At 46.2% G+C, this 19,528-nt stretch overlaps 1 protein-coding gene across 2 annotated transcripts in view; it reads left to right on the forward strand.

Moving 5' to 3' along the window:
* Positions 1 to 19,528, forward strand: part of EXOC3L1 (exocyst complex component 3 like 1) — a 133,614-nt gene that overhangs the window by 14,586 nt on the left and 99,500 nt on the right. For both annotated transcript variants that reach the window (XM_029608762.1, XM_029608763.1), the window contains exon 2: positions 9,478 to 9,638. In XM_029608762.1, coding sequence (XP_029464622.1) covers positions 9,478 to 9,638 — 161 coding nt within the window. The remainder of the gene's footprint in view (positions 1 to 9,477; positions 9,639 to 19,528) is intronic.

The following is a 19,528-nucleotide window of genomic DNA, read 5'->3' on the forward strand; positions in this document are numbered from 1 at the left end:
AGATAGTGGCAACTTTCACGGGGTCCATATGGAAACCTGTAGTGGAGACAATAAAGCCCAGGAAGAGTAGGGACTCTCATTCAAAGAGGCATTTTTCTAACTTGGCAACATCCCTTGGCAACATAAGAACATGCCATTCTGGGTCAGACCAAGGGTCCATCAAGCCCAGCACCTTGTTTCCAACAGTGGCCAATCCAGGCCATAAGAACCTGGCAAGTACTCAAAAACTAAGTCTATTCCATGTTACTGTTGCTAGTAATAGTAATAGCAGGTAATGGACTTCTCCAAGAACTTATCCAATCCTTTTTTAAACACAGCTATACTAACTGCACTAACCACATCCTCTGGCAACAAATTCCAGAATTTAATTGTGCGGTGAGTGAAAAAGAACTTTCTCCGATTAGTTTTAAATGTGCCACATGCTAACTTCATGGAGTGCCCCCTAGTCTTTCTATTATCCGAAAGAGTAAATAACCGATTCACATCTACCCTTTCTAGACCTCTCATGATTTTAAACACCTGTATCATATCCGCCCTCAGCTGTCTCTTCTCCAAGCTGAAAAGTCCTAACCTCTTTAGTCTTTCCTCATAGGGGAGCTGTTCCATTCCTCTTATCATTTTGGTTGCCCTTCTCTGTACCTTCTCCATCGCAATTATATCTTTTTTGAGATGCGGCGATCAGAATTGTACACAGTATTCAAGGTGCGGTCTCATCATGGAATGATACAGAGGCATTATGACATTTTCCGTTTTATTCACCATTCCCTTTCTAATAATTTCCAACATTCTGTTTGCTTTTTTGACTGCCGCAGCACACTGAACTGACGATTTCAATGTGTTATCCACTATGACGCCTAGATCTCTTTCTTGGGTGGTAGCACCTAACATGGAACCTAACATTGTGTAACTGTAGCATGGGTTATTTTTCCCTATATGCATCACCTTGCACTTATCCACATTAAATTTCATCTGCCATTTCGATGCCCAATTTTCCAGTCTCACAAGGTCTTCCTGCAATTTATCACAATCTGCTTGTGATTTAACTACTCTGAACAATTTTGTATCATCTGCAAATTTGATTACCTCACTTGTCGTATTTCTTTCTAGAACATTTATAAATATATTGAAAAGTAAGGGTCCCAATTCAAATCCCTGAGGCACTCCACTGCCCACTCCCTTCCACTGAGAAAATTGTCCATTTAATCCTACTCTCTGTTTCCTGTCTTTTAGCCATTTTGTAATCCACGAAAAGACATTCCCACCTATCCCATGACTTTTTACTTTTCCTAGAAGCCTCTCATGAGGAACTTTGTCAAACGCCTTCTGAAAATCCAAGTACACTACATCTACCGGTTCATCTTTATCCACATGTTTATTAACTCCTTCAAAAAAGTGAAGCAGATTTGTGAGGCAAGACTTGCCTTGTGTAAAGCCATGCTGACTTTGTTCCATTAAACCATGTCTTTCTATATGTTCTGTGATTTTGATATTTAGAACACTTTCCATTATTTTTCCTGGCACTGAAGTCATGCTAACCAGTCTGTAGTTTCCCGGATCGCCCCTGGAGCCCTTTTTAAATATTGGGGTTACATTAGCAAAAAGGTGATGTTCTCGCAAGCGATGCAGGACACGGCGAACCTCCAAGTGATGACAGGCCAGTTCTTTAGAATAGATCAGTACGTCATCCAAATAGATAATGACGTTGGTGTGGAGCATGTCACAAAAAACTTTATTCATGAGGTTCTGGAACACCGCCGGCGCATTACATAGGCTGAATGGCATTACTAGGTATTCGTAATGGCCATCACGTGTATTAAAGACGGTCTTCCATTCGTCCCCAGGCCTGATACGGACCAGATTGTAGGCCCCATGGAGGTCCAACTTTATGAAGATCCTTGCTTCCTGGAGGTGGTCCAGCAGTTCCGGGATGAGCAGGAGTGGGTACCTGTCTCGGCAGATGAAAGTGTTGAGGCCTCAATAATCAATGCACTGTCTTAAGGTGCTGTCCTTCTTTGATACGGAAAAGAACCCAGCATTCTCCAGACAGGTGGAGGTACAGATGAACCCTCTTTCCAGGTTCTCATGGATGTATTGTGACATCGCCTGAGTCTCGGGGAGAGACAGCGGGTACATCCGACCCCAAGGAGGTGTAGTATTGGGCAGGAGATCAATGGCGCAGTCGAATGGATAGTGCTCCGGGAGTGTCTCCGCCTTCTCCTTTGAAAACACATCTGCGAAATCCGTGTACTGGGCCGGCAGGGCCGGTGGGGTGTAGCCAGCAGGAGTCTGGGATGAGGCAGGTCTTGGAGACTGGAGGAGAAGCAGTTGGGCTCCCAGGAGGCAATCTGCAGGGTCTCCCAGTCGATGTGGGGGGTATGCCTCTGCACAAAGAATGTAATCTCTTCTTCGTGGAGGATCCCGGTGCGGTTTGTCACTGTGGGCGATGACAGAGGTGACTCGGCCTGGTAGCGGATCTCCTTGAATCGAGGAGATCAGCAATGGTGGGACCCTGGGAACCATGGGAAACTGTAGCTGCTTCACCAATTCTGCTAGGATAAAATTTCATCCAGCCCCAGAGTCTATGAAAGCCAATGTTGGAAAGGAGCCATCGGGGTAATGGAGTGTTACCGAAGTGGTGCATTGGGGAGCGAGGTTTACACAGCCTAGGGTCAGATCCCCCATGATGCCTAGGCTCAAAAGTTTCCCGGCCTTTCAGGACACTGGGCCAACATGTGGCCTTTGCTGGCACAATAGAGACAGAGTCCGAGAGTCCGGCGTCACTGCCTCTCCTCTGGCGTGAGGTGGCTACAATCAAGTTGCATGGGTTCTTCACTGCATGCGGGAGATGGTAAACCTTTACCATAAGAAAAAAATCAGCAGAACCTGGGGTCACGATTTGAAGCTCCAGGGAGGAAGATTCAGAACCAATGTCAGGAAGTATTTCTTCACGGAGAGGGTGGTGGATGCCTGGAATGCACTTCCGAAGGAAGTGGTGAAGACCAGAACTGTGAAGGACTTCAAAGGGGCGTGGGATAAACACTGTGGATCCATAAAGTCAAGAGGCCGCCAATGAAGAGTGGGTAACTCGCCAGAATGATGGCTACTGCCTGGACACAATACCCTTATTCAATAAACATACACATGGTTACTGTGACTCCAACATCAATCTAAGCTTCAACAGCAAGAGGAAATGTGGAAAAAAGGATTTGCACTCACAAAGCCGGGAGTAGCTGGCTTGTTACGGCGGTTACTACCCCAAACCAAATGTGCCTGATACTTCACTTTCGATGCACATCCAGCATAGCTCTCTGCTCCAACGGCAGGAGAGAAGAAAAACTGATACTTCACGCATATCCAGCATAGCTCTCTGCTTCAACGGCAGGGGAAAAGAAAAACTGATACTTCACGCATATTTTATTTATTTATTTAAAGGCTTTTATATACCGGAGTTCATGCACTAGTGCATACCACTTCGGTTTACACGGAACAAGGAACAGAAAATTACATCAAACAGATTGAACAATTAAACAAATATACAATTACATCCAACAATTGGGTATAAATAACATGGCTAACTTAGTAGGAACTTAGAGTTAGAGGTGAAGGAGAGAAATAGTACCAAGTGGTAATAGAACAATGTTAATAGCTAAATAATAAATATAAATAGTAAATACAAGTTCTTATAATAAATACAGGTGTTTACAGATTACAGTCTTCAAGAAAAGTTTACGTCTACAGAATAGGGTTAAGTAAATAAGAACTTTATATCCAGCATAGCTTCAACGGCAGGGGAGAAGAAAAAAGGATTCACACTCACAAAGCGGGGAGTAGCTGGCTTGTTACGGCGGTTACTACCCCAAACCAAATGTGCCTGATACTTCACTTTCGATGCATATCCAGCATGGCTCTCTGCTTCAACAGCATGGGAGAAGAAAAACAACCAATAAGGGCTGTATAACATAGTCTGGGTTAAAACAAATAAGCATGGGTATAGCTTGCTTATTGCGGCGGTTACTACCCCTAACTAATCAAGCTAGATATTTCACTTGGATGCAGCTCCATCACTGCTTTCTACATTAATGGTGGGGGTGGAAGGGAAATAGAACCAAGAGCTAAGAGAAACAGATAAGTATGAGAGAAAAAATGTGTGAAGCTTGCTGGGCAGACTGGATGGGCCGTTTGGTCTTCTTCTGCCGTCATTTCTATGTTTCTATGTTTCTATGAGGGTGAGACCAAGGGCCGAGAGAAAGACGGTGCCAAGGATACGGTCCTGCGCCCTGGCTTCAGCTCCATAGGTGCTGCTGTTGGCGGGAATCAATTCACCCAGTCAGGTTGATAAGAGCCTCCAAATCCTCCATTAGCTAGTTCATCTTTAATTCTAGAGGCCAGGTCCTCTAGAAAAATACTATAAAGGCTGTCCTCCCGCCAGCCTAGCTCTGACGCCAAGGTGTGAAATTCCACAGCGTAATCCACCAAGGAGTGAGATCCCTGGCGGAGGTGAAGGAGTTCCGAGGCTCCTTCATCTCCGCCAGGTTCATTAAAGGCTTTATAAAGGTCTGGACGAAGTGCTGAAGTTCTCCAAGTAAGGGGTTTCCATGTTCCCATAGGGGAGAGGCCCATGCCAGAGCTTTACCATCGAGTAATGACAGGATGAAAGTGGTCTTGATCTGGTCGCTGGTAAACTGCCCCAGTTGGAAGGAAAAGCACATGAAGCAGTGGTTCAGGAATCCACAGCACTGCTTTGGGTCTCCAGAGTAGTGGGGAGGCGCCGGGAGGTGCAGAGATGTGGAAGGAACCGGCACTGCTGCCAGGTTGGCCAGATGCTCGAACATGGCTGCCAGGACATCTAGACACTGCTGCTGTTGCTGGAGCCATTGAGCCAGACCCAGAATGGCCTGGAGGCCGGTCAGGTCCGCTGGGTCCATGGCCTTGGAAAACTGTTAGGGATGTGGACCCTTGAGCCAGGACGAGGGTTGGTACCACCACTGAGGGAAGGCCCCCAGTGGTCCTCTTCACCGAGAGGCAGCACTAGTGGCGAAGACCCAGCTGGAGCTTCACCTATACCAGTCCTCATTCCCCTCAGGTTGAGCCCTTGGGTGCCGGGGCCTGCAGGACTTAGGTCATGGGTCTCCTCGTGGAGCGGAGTCCAGGGAGATGTTGAGGCGGTGTCAGGAAGTCCGGGTTAAGGCAGGCGGCATTCAGGAGAGACCATGGGTAGTGCAGGAATCGGGGCAGGCAGCGAACAGGCGTCACAATGAACCAGGCCAGAGGTCAGGGCAGGCAACGAACAAGCAGAGACGAGAAGACAAGCCAAAGGTCAGGACGGGCAGTGAGCAAGCAGAGTTAGGAAGCCAAGCTGAGTTCAGAGCCAGGAGGACAAACCGAGAAGCGGAACTCAGGATCAGGAACAAGTAGGAACTCAGGAATGTAGAACAACGCACTCAAATGAGCAGGACCTGTTGCCAAGGTGAAGAACAGGAAGCTGAGCCGGGCTTAAATAGTCAGGAGTCGTGATGTCATCTTCAAGGGCCGGGCCGAACTTTCCCGCTGTGGCCCTTTTAAGTATCGGCAAGTCTCGCACGCGCCTAGGGGAGCGCAGTGAGGAGGAAATCAGTGGCGTCCTGGGCCGCATGGGAGAGGTGCTGTCAGCCGATTTGGCGCTGGGCCGTGCGGCACCGAGAGGGGGGAAGCCCTGGACCGTTGCCGGCCGAGGCAGGTAGGGGGGACCGGCCACGGATTGCCGCGGCCGGGGTTCCCAACCGCTTCTTCTGAATGCCACAGCTCATTTGGTTGTGAATAGCCAGTTAATAGACACATATTACACCAATTATTAAACTACTTCATTGGTTGACAATAAGTCAGCATGTTAAATTCAAAATTTTAGTTCTTATTTTTAAATCTATTATTTATTATTTATTTATTTATGGATTTTTATATACCGGGAGTTCCTGTATACAATACATATCGCTCCGGTTCACAGTTAAACGGTAATAACTACTGCCGTGTGGCAGTTTACTAAAGTTTATTAAAAAGAATGCCCCCTTTTATCTGGCTAATGTATCTACAATATATTGACCTTCTAGATGTTTACAATCCCTGGATGACCTTTTGATGGTTGCACCTTCCTTCAGTCTGGCTGTAACTTGTACCTGTGCTTTTTCATTAATTGGTCCTATATGTTGCGATCCTGCCCGCGAGGAGCGCGGGCAGGCTCTTACCTTCTCGCGGCCAGTCGGGCCACTGACGCTGCTGCTTCTCTCTCCCTGAATCAGCTGGGGCCGTCCCCGCAGCTGTTGCCATGCAGCCGGATCCTCTGCTGCTGTTTCTGCCTTCCCCCGACGTGCTGATGCGATCCCGGGGTCTTCACCCGGCAGGGAAGCCGTCCCTGCCGGTGCCTGCAGCCTGCTACAGCTCTCTACTCTGCCTGTAGTCTCTCACAGCTCCCTGCAGCCAGCCTTAGCTCTCTATGCTTCTTCCTGCTTCAGTCTTCGTGGCTGGGAGCCGTTCCAGCGACCTGCCTTCACCCAGCTCCAGTCCAGGGCTGCTCCGCTGCTTCCTTGGGCCCTCCACGTGGCTGAGGACGCCACCAGCTTCCAGCTTATCTCTCCAGTTTCCTAGGGCGCGGGCGCGCGCCTCTCTCCTCCTCTTCAAGGGCCAGCCGGGTGGGACCCTCTGCTGACCCCTCTCTGGGCGTTGTCTTCATTAGCCCTACAAAAGGGCTCAGCGTCCAGTCTAACTTTGCCTTCGCAAGGAGTTGGTCACTCCTGAGATCCTTCGCTCCAGGAGTCGTCCGTATTCCAGAACTTCTGCAAGGTCCTGTGTTTCCTGTTACTTGTTGGAGCTCCTCGTCCAGTCCTAATGTCCGCCTGCTGTTCCAGTCCTGATGTCTGTCTCTTGATCCAGTATCCGTGTTCCAGTCCTGATGTTACCTGCTGTTCCAGATGTCCATGTTCCAGCCCCGAGGTCTGTCTCTTGTTCCAGTATCCTTCGTGTTTGTTCCTGATGCTTTAAACCTGCCTTAGGCTGCCAGTGTGCAGCAAACTCGTCTTCGGCTGCCAGGAGTGCAGCACCAGCTTTCGGCTGCCTGGAGTGCAGCAACTTGCCTCGACTGCCAGGAGTGCAGTAAACCACCGCTTCCTCTTCCTTGTGCTCTCCCGTTCTCAGCGTGGTCCGCGACCAGCCTTCCAGGGCTGTGTAGGGCGCGCATGGGACAGGGTGGTCCGCGACTCAGTCTCGCGGGTGGCCTGAGTAGGGCGCCCTGAGGGACAGTGCCCATGTCTTCCTTTAGCCCTCATTCCTGAGTCCACCTCTGTGCATCCAGTACCTCGTCCTGAGTCCACGTCTGTGCCTGAGTCAATGTCTATGCATCCAGCACCTCATTCCTGAGTCCACGTCTATGCCTGAGTCTACGTCGTTCTTGAAGTCTCGTCAGTATCTCTATGTTCCAGTCTTTGCTGCCCTGGCCTCCATCCAGCCTGCCGCTTCGTGCCATACCCTGCGGCAGGTCCAAAAGGGCTGGGAACGGTCGGAGGACTGTTCACAAGACCAACATTGCATTGTTGGGTCTTCCGAAGTGTGCAGATCCGGAGGAGGGCCTATCTTCCCAGCCATCACTCCAGCCTTGCTCCCGTCCAGCCCATGCTCGGGCATGCCAAGCCTCCCGCGGCACCTCTCCAGAGTTCCTTGAGCCGTGGCCCAAGGACACACATCCCTCAGGAAGTGGGATCGCTCTCCTAGCGCTCCCCAACACTGTATTATGGAATTCACTGATGTGTGAAGTATGATTTACTTTTGAATTAAGGTATTCCATAAACAACTAAACACTCTTTTATTTCAGGAAGCCTTTCTCAATTGATTCTACTATGTTTTTTATGCAGTACTGAGTTGTATTGTTTGCATTTTCAGTTTATGTATTTATTTGTGAGTTATGAAAATGTAAATATATATTTGTATTGTTAATCGCCTAGAATGATAATTTTGGTTATGTGGTCTATAAGAATTTTAAATAAAATAAATGGAGGTCTATAAAATCATGAGTGGAACAGAATGGGTTATTTACTTTTTCAAAAAATTCAAAAACTACGGGTCACTCCAAGTTAGCAAGTAGCACATTTAAAACAAATCAGAGAAACTGTATAATTAAGCTCTGGAATTCATTGCTGAAGGATGTGGTAAAGGCAGTAAGTTGGCATAGCTGGGTTTTAAAAAAGTTTGGACAGTTTTCTGGAGGAGAAGTCCATAAACTCATAAACTGTTATTAACCAATTAGACTTTGGGAAAGCCACTACTCCCTATACATTAGTGATTGGCCATTGTTGGAAACAATATACTGAGCTTGATGGACCCTCAATCTGACCCAATATGGCAATTCTTGTGCTGTTATGTAGGATAGTTGGATGGCGTGGAAGTCCATGTTGCTGATAGTTGATCAGATGGTTCTTAGTAGCTAGGGTCTCTGGAAATAGTACTTGCTCTGGAATTGCTGGACTAATTTTCTATGGATTTTGATACAACAGTGATATAGAGAGGGCAAACCACATCCTATTAAATATGTACTCAATGTAATAGAGTAGAGTGGTTAGAGCAGCAGGCTACAAACAAGGAGATATGGGTTCAAATCCCACTGTTGCTCCTGGTGACATTGGGCAAGTACCTCCAAGAAGAACTTATCCAATCCTTTTTTAAACACAGCTATACTAACCGCAATAAGAACATAAGAAAATGCCATACTGGGTCAGACCAAGGGTCCATCAAGCCCAGCATCCTGTTTCCAACAGTGGCCAATCCAGGCCATAAGAACCTGGCAAGTACCCAAAAACTAAATCTATTCCATGTTACCATTGCTAATGGCGGTGGCTATTCTCTAAGTCAACTTAATAGCAAGTAATGGACTTCTCCATTATCGCGTGCTTTATTGCGCCCGTAGCATTCAAATTAGGTGGAGGGGATGAGTTAGGGAGAAGATTAGGGAAATAGGCCAGCGGCACCACTGCCGGCGATAATGTTTAGAACATTATTGCCGGCAGTAGCGCGGGAAATAGCACCACCTTTTATGGTGGTGCTATGCCCGTGATAGTGTGCAACACAGCTGCACTGCAGCAGGTGAAACTGCACCGCAGTGGTGCGGCCGGATGCAGGCTATCGCCCAACCGCCCCCTGTTTTGCCCTCCCGCCCCCCCCTTTACCGCCGCGTTCATCTTTCCGCACAGAATGATGAATCCTGGCCTTAGATTGTAAGCCCTCTGGGGAAAGAGAAGTACCTGAATGTAATCCATTTTGAAGAGCTAAAACAAGTGCAAAAAGCAGAATATAAAAATCTAAATAAATAATGGTTTCAGTTATTTAATGTACAAATATTTTCTCAGTCCCTTGTATGTAGTATGCGTGTTTTACAGTCTGACATCAGTTTTTCCTTTCTGTCTATAGATGAGAAATGTCTACTGGTGTTACCTCTGCTGTGTGTTTCTTTATCCGCAGATGAGAAGTGGCCAGAATTAGAGAAGGCAGAAAAGTTAGCAAGGGGGGCTGCCTTAAAATGGGCTTCTGGGATCTTCTACCGCTCAGACCAATTGGAGGGTCTTGGACACTATCGGAAACGAGAGACCCAACGTAACAATTCCATCCAATCCCGATTAAAGGTGGGTAGTTAAGGAGGAGTGGGTGAGACTTGAAAGGCAAAACATAATATGGAAGTGAAAAGTTTAATTTTGTGTTCCTCAAAAAGTTAACTATAGTTCCTTTGGGAAATATTCAAGCATATTGTATTTGAGTAGGTCACATGTTTCATAATACTTATTGCATATATCATGTTAATCTTAGGAACCAAAATGTATCATAAAAATCTGTTTTTTTATTGTCATAAATTTTAGGAGGTGAGGCATATTGAAAAGGGCCTCTGTACTAACTCTTTTTATAATTAGCATTATTTTCTGATTTTAGCGCAGCTCTGAAAGTGGGACTTAAAGCCCAAAGTACTAAGCCAGCAGCATTAACATGATCACTTTAAAGACAGTGCAGCCATATTAATGCTGCCATGTTAGGTGACTCCATTTTTCCCATGTTAATGGGGGACACATCTCCACCCTCAATTATGTGAAGAGTATCTGGTCTTATGCTTTCCCTCTCCTCTGAAACTGTACAGGATCTCTGGGTCCTGACCTCCACCACTCCTTCCTCTTCTCTGCTGAAATTTGGGAGTCAGCTCCTGGGGACCCTTTACAGCTCTGAGGAGGTGGGATGTTTAGGTCTGGAATCCCCTTTCAACCTTAGGGAGTGTTAGAGGGTGGAGGGATACAGGTTCAGAGGCCGCCTTCAACTTGGGATGCTCGGAGAGGTGAGTGGTTTGGACCTGGAGGCTCCTTTCAGCTATAAGGGAGGGCCCCTGAACATGGAGACTGGAGGTCTCCATGTTCAGGGGCCTCCAGTGGGAGCAAGAACTGGTGTAAGGCCTAGGGATGTGCAGAGGGATGTTATACGTTACATTCGGGATTCGTATTCACCGGGGGGGGGGCAGATACGTTGCATTTGGCCGATACATTTATACATTAATTCTTATTCGTTTCCCCGCTAAAATTAAATTAACTACAACCCCCCACCCACCTGACTCCCCGCAAGACTTGCCAAAAGTCCCGGATGGTCCAGCGGGGGTCCGGGAGCGATCTCCTGCACTCAGGCCGTCAGCTGCCAGCAATCAAAATGGCGCCGATAGCCTTTGCCCTTACTATGTCAAAGGGGCTACCGATGCCATTGGTCAGCCCCTGTCACATGGTAGGAGCACAAGATGGTTCCAATGGCCATGTGACAGAGGCTGACCAATGGCACCGGTAGCCCCTGTGACATAGTAGGTCAAAGGCTTTCGGCACCAATCTGAAACCGGTAGCCGAGGGTGTGAGTGCAGGGGATGGCTCCCGGACCCCCCGCTGGAACACCAGGGAGTTTTGGTAAGTCTTGGGGGGGGTCAGGAGGGTGGGGGGTTTGCTTAAATTGGCTCCTTTAGGCGGCCGAATAATTCGGTGAAGATTCGTTGTATTCGTGGGGAATCGCGATACGTTTCGCTTCCCCACGAATACAACGAATAGGGCCCTATACGTTGCGGATTCCCAATTCGTAGGGAACGAATGCACACCCCTAGTAAGCCCTGAAATTTTGTATGTTAATATGGCCCACCTAAGGCTGCAAAGTTAATTATACCTCTTGAGTCTTAGTTTAGTTTGCAGCCTTATTTTTTTCTAAACTTATTTATTTATTTATGTATTTATTTAGCATTTTTTATATACCGACATCCGTTTGCACATCGTATCGGTTTACATAATAACATAAAAACAACGTCGCCGCAAACGACAGGCGAAGCTTTTACAAAGAACAAGAACTGATTAACTAGGTACAATTTTATGAAGTACAGATTAACAAGGTACAAAATTATTTGAGGGGATATCTCGGAGAGGAGGTTAAGATTATATAAAGGGATAAGCTCAATTAATAATTTAAAACAAAACGTTCGAGATCAAGGTCAGGAAGAACAGGGTATACATGTATATATTTACAATAAAATTCAAAAGTCTCTGGTATCAATAGAATATAGAAACAGATTGCATTCAATTTACATTGTTGGATGGATCAAGAATGAGGAGTATTTGAGGGAAAGGCCTGTAGAAACAGCCAAGTTTTTAGTTTTTTTTTAAATTTAGGGATGGAGGTTTCAGTACGTAAGTCTGGAGGCATAGAGTTCCATAGGGTGGGGCCAGCCAGAGGGAAGGCTCTTTTTGTTGTAGATGTAAATTTGGTGGATTTGATCGAGTGGGGGGAGGAGCATTCCTTGGTGGGTAGAACGAGTAGGTCTTGTGGAGGTACGAGGTGTGAGAGGAGGGTTGATCCAGTGAGTGTTTTCATTTATGATGCATTTGTGAATGAGGGATAAGGTTTTGTATAGGATTCTCGATTTAATTGGAAGCCAATGCAGCTCTATGAGTGTAGGCGTAATATGGTCTCTCTTTTTGGAATTTGTAAGGATGCGTGCAGAGGCATTCTGTAAGAGTTGTAAAGGTTTTGTATAGGTGGAAGGGAGGCCAAGGAGTAGGGCATTAGAATAGTCTATTTTGGAAAAAATAATAGACTGTAAAACGGTGCGAAAGTCGGTGAAGTATAGCAGTGGTCTGAGTTTTTTAATCGTTTGTAGCTTGAAGTAGCAGTCACTGAGGATAGATTTTATGAAGGGTTTAAGGGTGAGCTGGTCATCACCCAGGCTTCGAGTGTGAGTGGGGAAGGTAGTGGATGAGTAGGGTGGGGGAATGGGGGGTAAAGGGCGTTTAGAGGAGATAATGAGGAGTTCAGTTTTCTGAGGATTGAGAGCGAGGTGCATGTCAGTGAGAAGTTGGTTACTTGCATACACTTTAATGTACCATGCACCTCTGCACCACAAAAGACCGCACCTTCTCTCTTGCTGGACCCACCCTCTGGAACTCCATGCTGACTGATCTTCGGCTACAGCCAAGTACACAAACATTAAAAAAAACCAACTCAAAACGTGGCTGTTCAAACAAGCTTTCCCTGAACAGTCACCACCCTCCTGCCCCCCTCCCCCCACCTCTGTTTGGGACCCTTGTAGAAATCTTAATGTTCTGCTTTTATTACTTCTGTAAATCTCCCCACTCCATCTCCCCCACCACTGTACTTGTATTAGTACTCCTGTAAATCGCCCACCCACCTCCCCTATACTGTACCCTGTATTCCCCTTTACTAGTTAAACTCCCCAAATTATTAACCCCTTACTCATACATGAATATTACTGTACCTTTGTATATATCACTGTACACTTGTATATATTGTATATACCTTATTCCGCTAATTCTATACAAGTTATACCCCCCAAGTTCTTAACTCCCGGTGTAAATTATTTTCGCTGTTTAGTTCCATGTAAACCGATATGATGTTTCGACGAATACCGGTCTATAAAAGCATTTAAATAAATAAATAGATAATGTTACCGTTGGGGAAGCTGGCTGTAACACTAATGCACATGCAGTTAGTTTGTATTAATGGCTGTAGTACATGGGCATTAACTAATACCAGTATTAACACTAATGACACCTATTTGTAATGTACATAGACCCCATGGTGTATGTGATAGATGATATGACTAGCTCCATGGTAGCTCATTGGATTGTATATTAGTGATGAAGAAAATCTTGAAATTACTTGGTTTGGGGTTACTACCCCAAACCAAATATGCCTGATACTTCACTTTCAATGCATATACAGCATAGCTCTCTGCTTCAACAGCAGGGGAGAAGAAAAACTGATACTTCACACATCCAGCAGAGCTCTCTGCTTCAACGGCAGGGGAGAAGAAAAAAGGGTTCGCACTCACAAAGCGGGGAGTAGCTGGCTTGTTATGGCGGTTACTACCCCAAACCAAATGTGCCTGATACTTCACTTTCCATGCATATCCAGCATGGCTCTTTGCTTCAACGGCATGGGAGAAAGACTGATACATCACGCATTTCCAGCATAGCTCTCTGCTTCTACAGCAGGGGAAAAGAAAAACTGATGCTTCACGCATATCCAGCATAGCTTCAACGGCAGGGGAGAAGAAAAAAGGATTCGCAATCACAAAGCGGGGAGTAGCTGGCTTGTTACGGCGGTTACTACCCCAAACCAAATGTGCCTGATATTTCACTTTCAATGCATATCCAGCATGGCTCTCTGCTTCAACGGCAGGAGAGAAGAATAACTGATACTTCACGCATATCCAGCATAGCTCTCTGCTTCAACGGCAGGGGAGAAAAAAACTGATACTTCACGCATATCCAGCATAGCTCCCTGCTTCAACGGCAGGGGAGAAGAAAAAACAACCAACAAGGGCTGTACAACATAGTCTGGGTAAAACAAATAAGCATGGGTGTAGCTTGCTTATTGCGGCGGTTACTACCCCTACTACCCCTAACTAATCAAGCTACATATTTCACTTGGATGCAGCTCCATCACTGCTTTCTACATTAATGGTGGGGGTGGAAGGGAAATAGAACCAAGAGCTAAGAGAAACAGATAAGTATGAGAGAAAAAATGTGTGAAGCTTGCTGGGCAGACTGGATGGGCCATTTGGTCTTCTTCTGCCGTCATTTCTATGTTTCTATGTTTCTATATTAGAAAACATTTTTAGTTTGGTATAGTATAGTTATGTTGTTATTGGTATTCATAATTATATAGTTAATGACAATTTTACTTTGACAATTTCTGATAACCAAAATAAAAATATTGTACAGAAATTAAATTGCTCACCAATACCAATGGAATATTCAACCAAACTGCTGAACTGAATGAAGGTCATCTCTACATAGTCTAATACAGGGAAAGGGCTTAGGCATTTCTATCAGGAGACGCCAGCGTTTACATGCCTCCTCCATCAGTTTGAGATGCCCTGCTATCCATTACGGCAACACTAAAGAGCCCATGTGAAAGAAGCAGCCAGTAAGGACGGAATTGCTCAAAAACGCCATTGAGCATGAGCTGATCTCCAGCAGTAAAGGAGAGAACTCTGGAGAACATTTAACTCATATATTTAGGTGACATTTTGTCCCTCTAGAACATTTTATTTTGGACTACATTCTAAGTACATTGGACATCTTAGACAACCTACGTTACCCCAGATGATGAAATGGTTAGTTCAAAACACTGGACCAATGTTGAGGATGGTCAGTTTTGATACAAGTTAAGTAATTGAACATACATATTTTTTAGTCCAACAACTGTGTTTCTCCAAGGATTTTATCAAGTTTCTACATGCAACAGCAGAAAATTCTTAAGAAATATATAAGTCCAAGTGATTGAAATTAGCCATGAACCAGACATAACAGCATAAGAAGTTATGCGTGCTCTCTGAGGCATAATTCTGATGGTCTTTATTTATCCGTTTATGATTATTTATTATAATACAAGCCGTAAAGCCCGTTAAAACGGGCTACATCCCTCTGTCTCTCACCTCCCCCTCATTCTCTCTCCCCTCACTCTTCACCACCCCCCTCCCCCACCCACTCCTCTCCACCCTCCCTCTCCTCTCACTCAGTCCCCCCTCTCCCTCACTCCCTCCCACTCAGTCCCCCCTCTCCCTCCCTCCCACTCACTCAGTCCCCCTCTCCCTCCCTCCCTTCCACTCACTCAGTCCCCCCTCTCCCTCCCTCCCTCCCTTCACCCACCTCCATTTCCTCCCGGCGCCGTAAGCGCGACTTCCCGCAACCCTCACCCGGCTCCACTAACTCCTCCCGCTCCTGCCGGCAGATCTCGGGGGGAGTCACTCCCGCGCGCGCGGCAGTGACCCCCCCCGAGATCTGCCGGCAGATCTCGGGGGGGGGGGCGCGGGAGTGACACCCCCCCCCCGAGATCTGCCGGCAGATCTGGGGAGGAGAAGCAGCGGCACCGCGCGCGCGCGCGGCGCCGCTGCTTCTCCTCCCGCTCCTGCGGCCCCACCGCCATTTTTTTTTTCTGATCGACATCCTTGCCCGCACATGTGCAGTAGAGCTGTGCTCTACTGCGCATTTGCGGGCCGTCGGTCACAGGCCATTTATAAGGTAGATAATCATATTGCTTGAAATTACTGAGTGATCACTCTTGTCCTTAAGTATTTCTTGCCCAAAGATTTAGTATTCTACAGGATGGTACAAGAATATTAAGAAATAGGAGGTTGATAATTCAAAAGCCAATTAGACGGATAACTGAAAAAGTATCCATCTAAATGGAAAAACCAACATATGGTATTTAGGCAGGGGTGCTCTGGGGGTGGGTGAGAGGCTTGTCGGGGATAAGTTTATCTGGATAACTAGCTGAGCCGCTCAGCGGCTGAATATTGCCCCCTAGATGATTTACATAATCAGACATCTAAATAACCAAGCACAGATTAACTGAATCTAAAATAATTGCTTTGAGGCTCCTCTAGCGGTAGTTATTTGCCAACCAAATACCATCTTGCAGAAACTAAAACTGATCTTACAGAATTGTAGGGCCTGAATTTGCACACAGACCTACTAGGGCCTGTGCTAGGGCAGCAACATGTTGGAGACAGCAAAGTTCCTGCTACCCTACAGATCTCCAATCTTGCTTCTCTCCCACCCATCCCCAGATCTCGAGCTATTTGATTTCCACCCCCTTTTTCAAGCAAACATGCAATCTCCCTCCTACCTCCCCCTGGCAGACATCAGGGCTCTGACATTGCTGTCATTAGAAGACCAAGTGTGGGGTCTGAGTCAGCCTGCGACTCTGTCCTTGCATTCAAATTATATAAATGAACTTCATTGAATAAAAATATATCTGAGAGGCAAAATGTTTGTTTACATAGTTTTGAAATTATAAATATATTTTTTAATAAAAATATGTAGTTTTATTAGTAGGGTCAAGATGATTAGATATAGGATTAATGAACAATAGTCATGTGAATTTAACATAGGGACCCTCTATGTCTCCACTATCTATTTTGTCCCTAGCTTAAGTTAGGAGTTGGTAGACCATCCCTGACGAGCACCTCCACTGAGGACTGGGCAATGGGCATAAAAGCAGACAAAGCGGGATAAGTAGCAAGGAATTTTGAGTTGGATATCTAGATAGTAGGAGAGTTTTGGAGTTGGTTCCCATCTTTAGGCCCCACAACCTGATTCTAGGGAGAGAGGCAGATTTCCTGGCCCAGTACCCAACTGGTCTGGCAGGGGTTGTCTCAGGAGCTGGAAAATATTTTTGGAGAGTTTATTTTTAATGGAGTCTATTTTTGTATGGATAGTGGTCCTGTCTCAGGGAGAATTTTTCCCCTTGCCTAGAGGAGGTCAGAAGGAAGAGTGCGTCCCCTAGGGATGTGTAGGGTAAAAAAATTTGTTTTCTTTTTTCGATTTGTTTTTGGGAGTTTTTTTCCCCATGAATTTTGTTTCATGGAATGTTTGATTAATTTCATTTGTGTGAAAAAAAACAATGCCTCATCCTATGCAGGACCGATGCCTTGGCCTAGGCCGGAGCATAGGTCCAGTCTCGGAGCTCAGGCCTCAGAGCAGCTCTGACATGTCCGACATCCTCTTCTACATTGCTGTACATCAAAATGGCACCATCTACTCAGGTGAATGCACCGGAGTTAATTAACTCCGGTATGACTCCAGCAGACGGTGTCAGTTGAAGAAGAACAGAAGAGGACTTCAGATGTGTCAGAGTTGCTCCAAGGCCTTGGCTCTGAGCCTGGGTCCGACTCTAGGGTGAGGCCCAGGCTTCGGGACCTGGCCTTTGGGTTGGGCTGTGGCATTGGGCCTGGGCCTGAGATCCAGCCTAGGCCGAGGCCCAGGAGTCAGAACTCAGCCTCTGGTTTGGACCCCATCGTCAAACCAGGGTGCGGGTCAAACCAGGGTGGGTCCTAGCCTAGGTCGAGGCCCAGTTGTTGGGACCCAGCTTCTGGGCTGGACCCCAGAGTCAGGTATGGGTCCAGGTCAAGGCCCTAGTGTTGGGACCTAGCCTTTGGGCCAGGCCGCAACATCGGGCCTGGGTCTGGGCTTCAGGCTAGGCCAAGGCCCAGGCATTGGAACACAGCCTGGCCACTTCTGCGGACACCCGATGGATGAGGTAAGTTTATTCTGGGTGGGGAGCTCAGCTGAGACCACAGCATTGGCTGAGCCTAGGTCGAGACCTTGGCATCATGCTCTGGCCTAGGCTGCAGCCCCTGTTTTTGGCCTCAGCTTATGCCCTAGGCAAGGCCCCAGCTTCAAGCCTAGGTCTAGGTCTAGACTGAGGCACCAGCATTATGCTCAGGCATAGGCCGAGGCCCCTGCTTTGGGCTTCAGCCTATGCCCTAGGTGAGGCCCCAACCTTGGGCATATGCCTAGGCCCAATGCAATCATCTAAAACAAATGCAATGAGGTTTGTTTCATTTGGTGGGCCCACGATTCGTTTCAGGGCTCCCCAAATGAAATGAGTCATCCTTATTCTTTACGTTTTGCACATTCATTTTAAATGAATGCACATCCCTAGTGTCCCCCTGCTCACACTATACGAGGGACAACAGGGTCTTACATTAGAGAAGTGAGGTGCAGTTTTTAGATGTTTTGGGTTCCTGTTTTGTTGGTAGACATTTTTTTTGGCACCATTAATGCCTTTGAGAATTAGTAAGCACTTTGATTTTTGCTGTATTTCTGGGACTTTCTAATCCAGAGGTCTAAGTTTAACTCCAGAAAAGAGACAAGAGATCCCAGTCTCTACTAGGAGCCCACTTTTTATCACTGGCTGTTTTTCTAGTGCCTGAGTGCCACCAGAAGGACACTAGCTTTGCTGTGCAAATCTGAGACAATCAGTATCATTAAATTTTTGTGAAGATCATTTGGAAAGTTGCTGTTGATTGGTTTGTTGGTTGCAATACATTTTTGTTGGAACACCCCACAAGAGTGTCCAATGTCTTTAGGATAGGGGAACCTAATGCCAGGGCATTCCAACTGCAAGTACATCTGTGTAAGAAAAAAACAGAGATTGTTCCTCCCTGTGTGCCTTGGGTCTTAGAGGATTATCCCCCCCCCCCCACACACACTGAAAAGGACCCTGGTACCCCAGGCTTGTAGATAGAGAGAGGGAAGAAATTGCCTAGGACACCATGTACCCCTGTATTCAGGAAACTCACTGAAACGGGGGCAACATTAGTAACATAGTAAATGATGGCAGATAAAGATTAAAATGGCCCTTTCAGTCTGCCCAGTTGAAATTCATCCTCTTTTGATAGAGGTAGATATAAAATGTAATACTCCATTGTATAATTGTCCTTTTTAAATTATACATTTTCATTAATATTTTTCATCAATATATTTTGCTTACGTACAGTATATATTTTTTTAATTTTGTGGATGCATTTTTCACCTTCATCAAATTGTTTTTGGTGGCTGCTGTTTTCTTTTAGCTAATTTGATGTGATCACTTTTATTTCTTTTTCTCTCTGTTAAGTGTTTGTGTACGCCATGCCTTGAACATGGCAGAGAATAAAGGTCAGGCAAGCACTAATATATCCAATCCAGAACATAAGACCATAAGAATTGCCATACTGGGTCAGACCGAGGCTCCATCAAGCTCAGTATTCTGTTTCCAACAGTGGCCAGGACACAAGTACCTGGCAAGATCCTAAACAATAAATAGATCTCATAGTAACATAGTAATGACGGCAGAAAAAGACCAAATGGTCCATCCAGTCTGCTCAGAAGTTTCTTATAGTTGTAACTACTGCTCTGTGCAGGTTACCCCAAAGCCTTAAGTTAAGGGTAGTAATATTTACAACCAAAACCAAGCAACTGTCAAACCCATAACAAAATTACTGCTAGCAACATTTTTACGAGGTCAGCAGTCTTCCTGATAATTCAGACAATGCTTTGCTTTTAGACTTGGCCAAAAAACAGTCCTGTGTTTTAACCCTGATGTCTGCATATCAGTGCCCTGGTCTATAAAAGTCGGGGCCTAGCATCGACTGTTTTCTGAATCCAATTCCCCTTCTCCCCCCACCATCAAAGCAGAGACTGATGTTGCAGTTGTATTA

The sequence above is a fragment of the Rhinatrema bivittatum genome, chromosome 7 (assembly GCF_901001135.1).
Source record: "Rhinatrema bivittatum chromosome 7, aRhiBiv1.1, whole genome shotgun sequence".
Lineage (NCBI taxonomy): Eukaryota > Metazoa > Chordata > Amphibia > Gymnophiona > Rhinatrematidae > Rhinatrema > Rhinatrema bivittatum.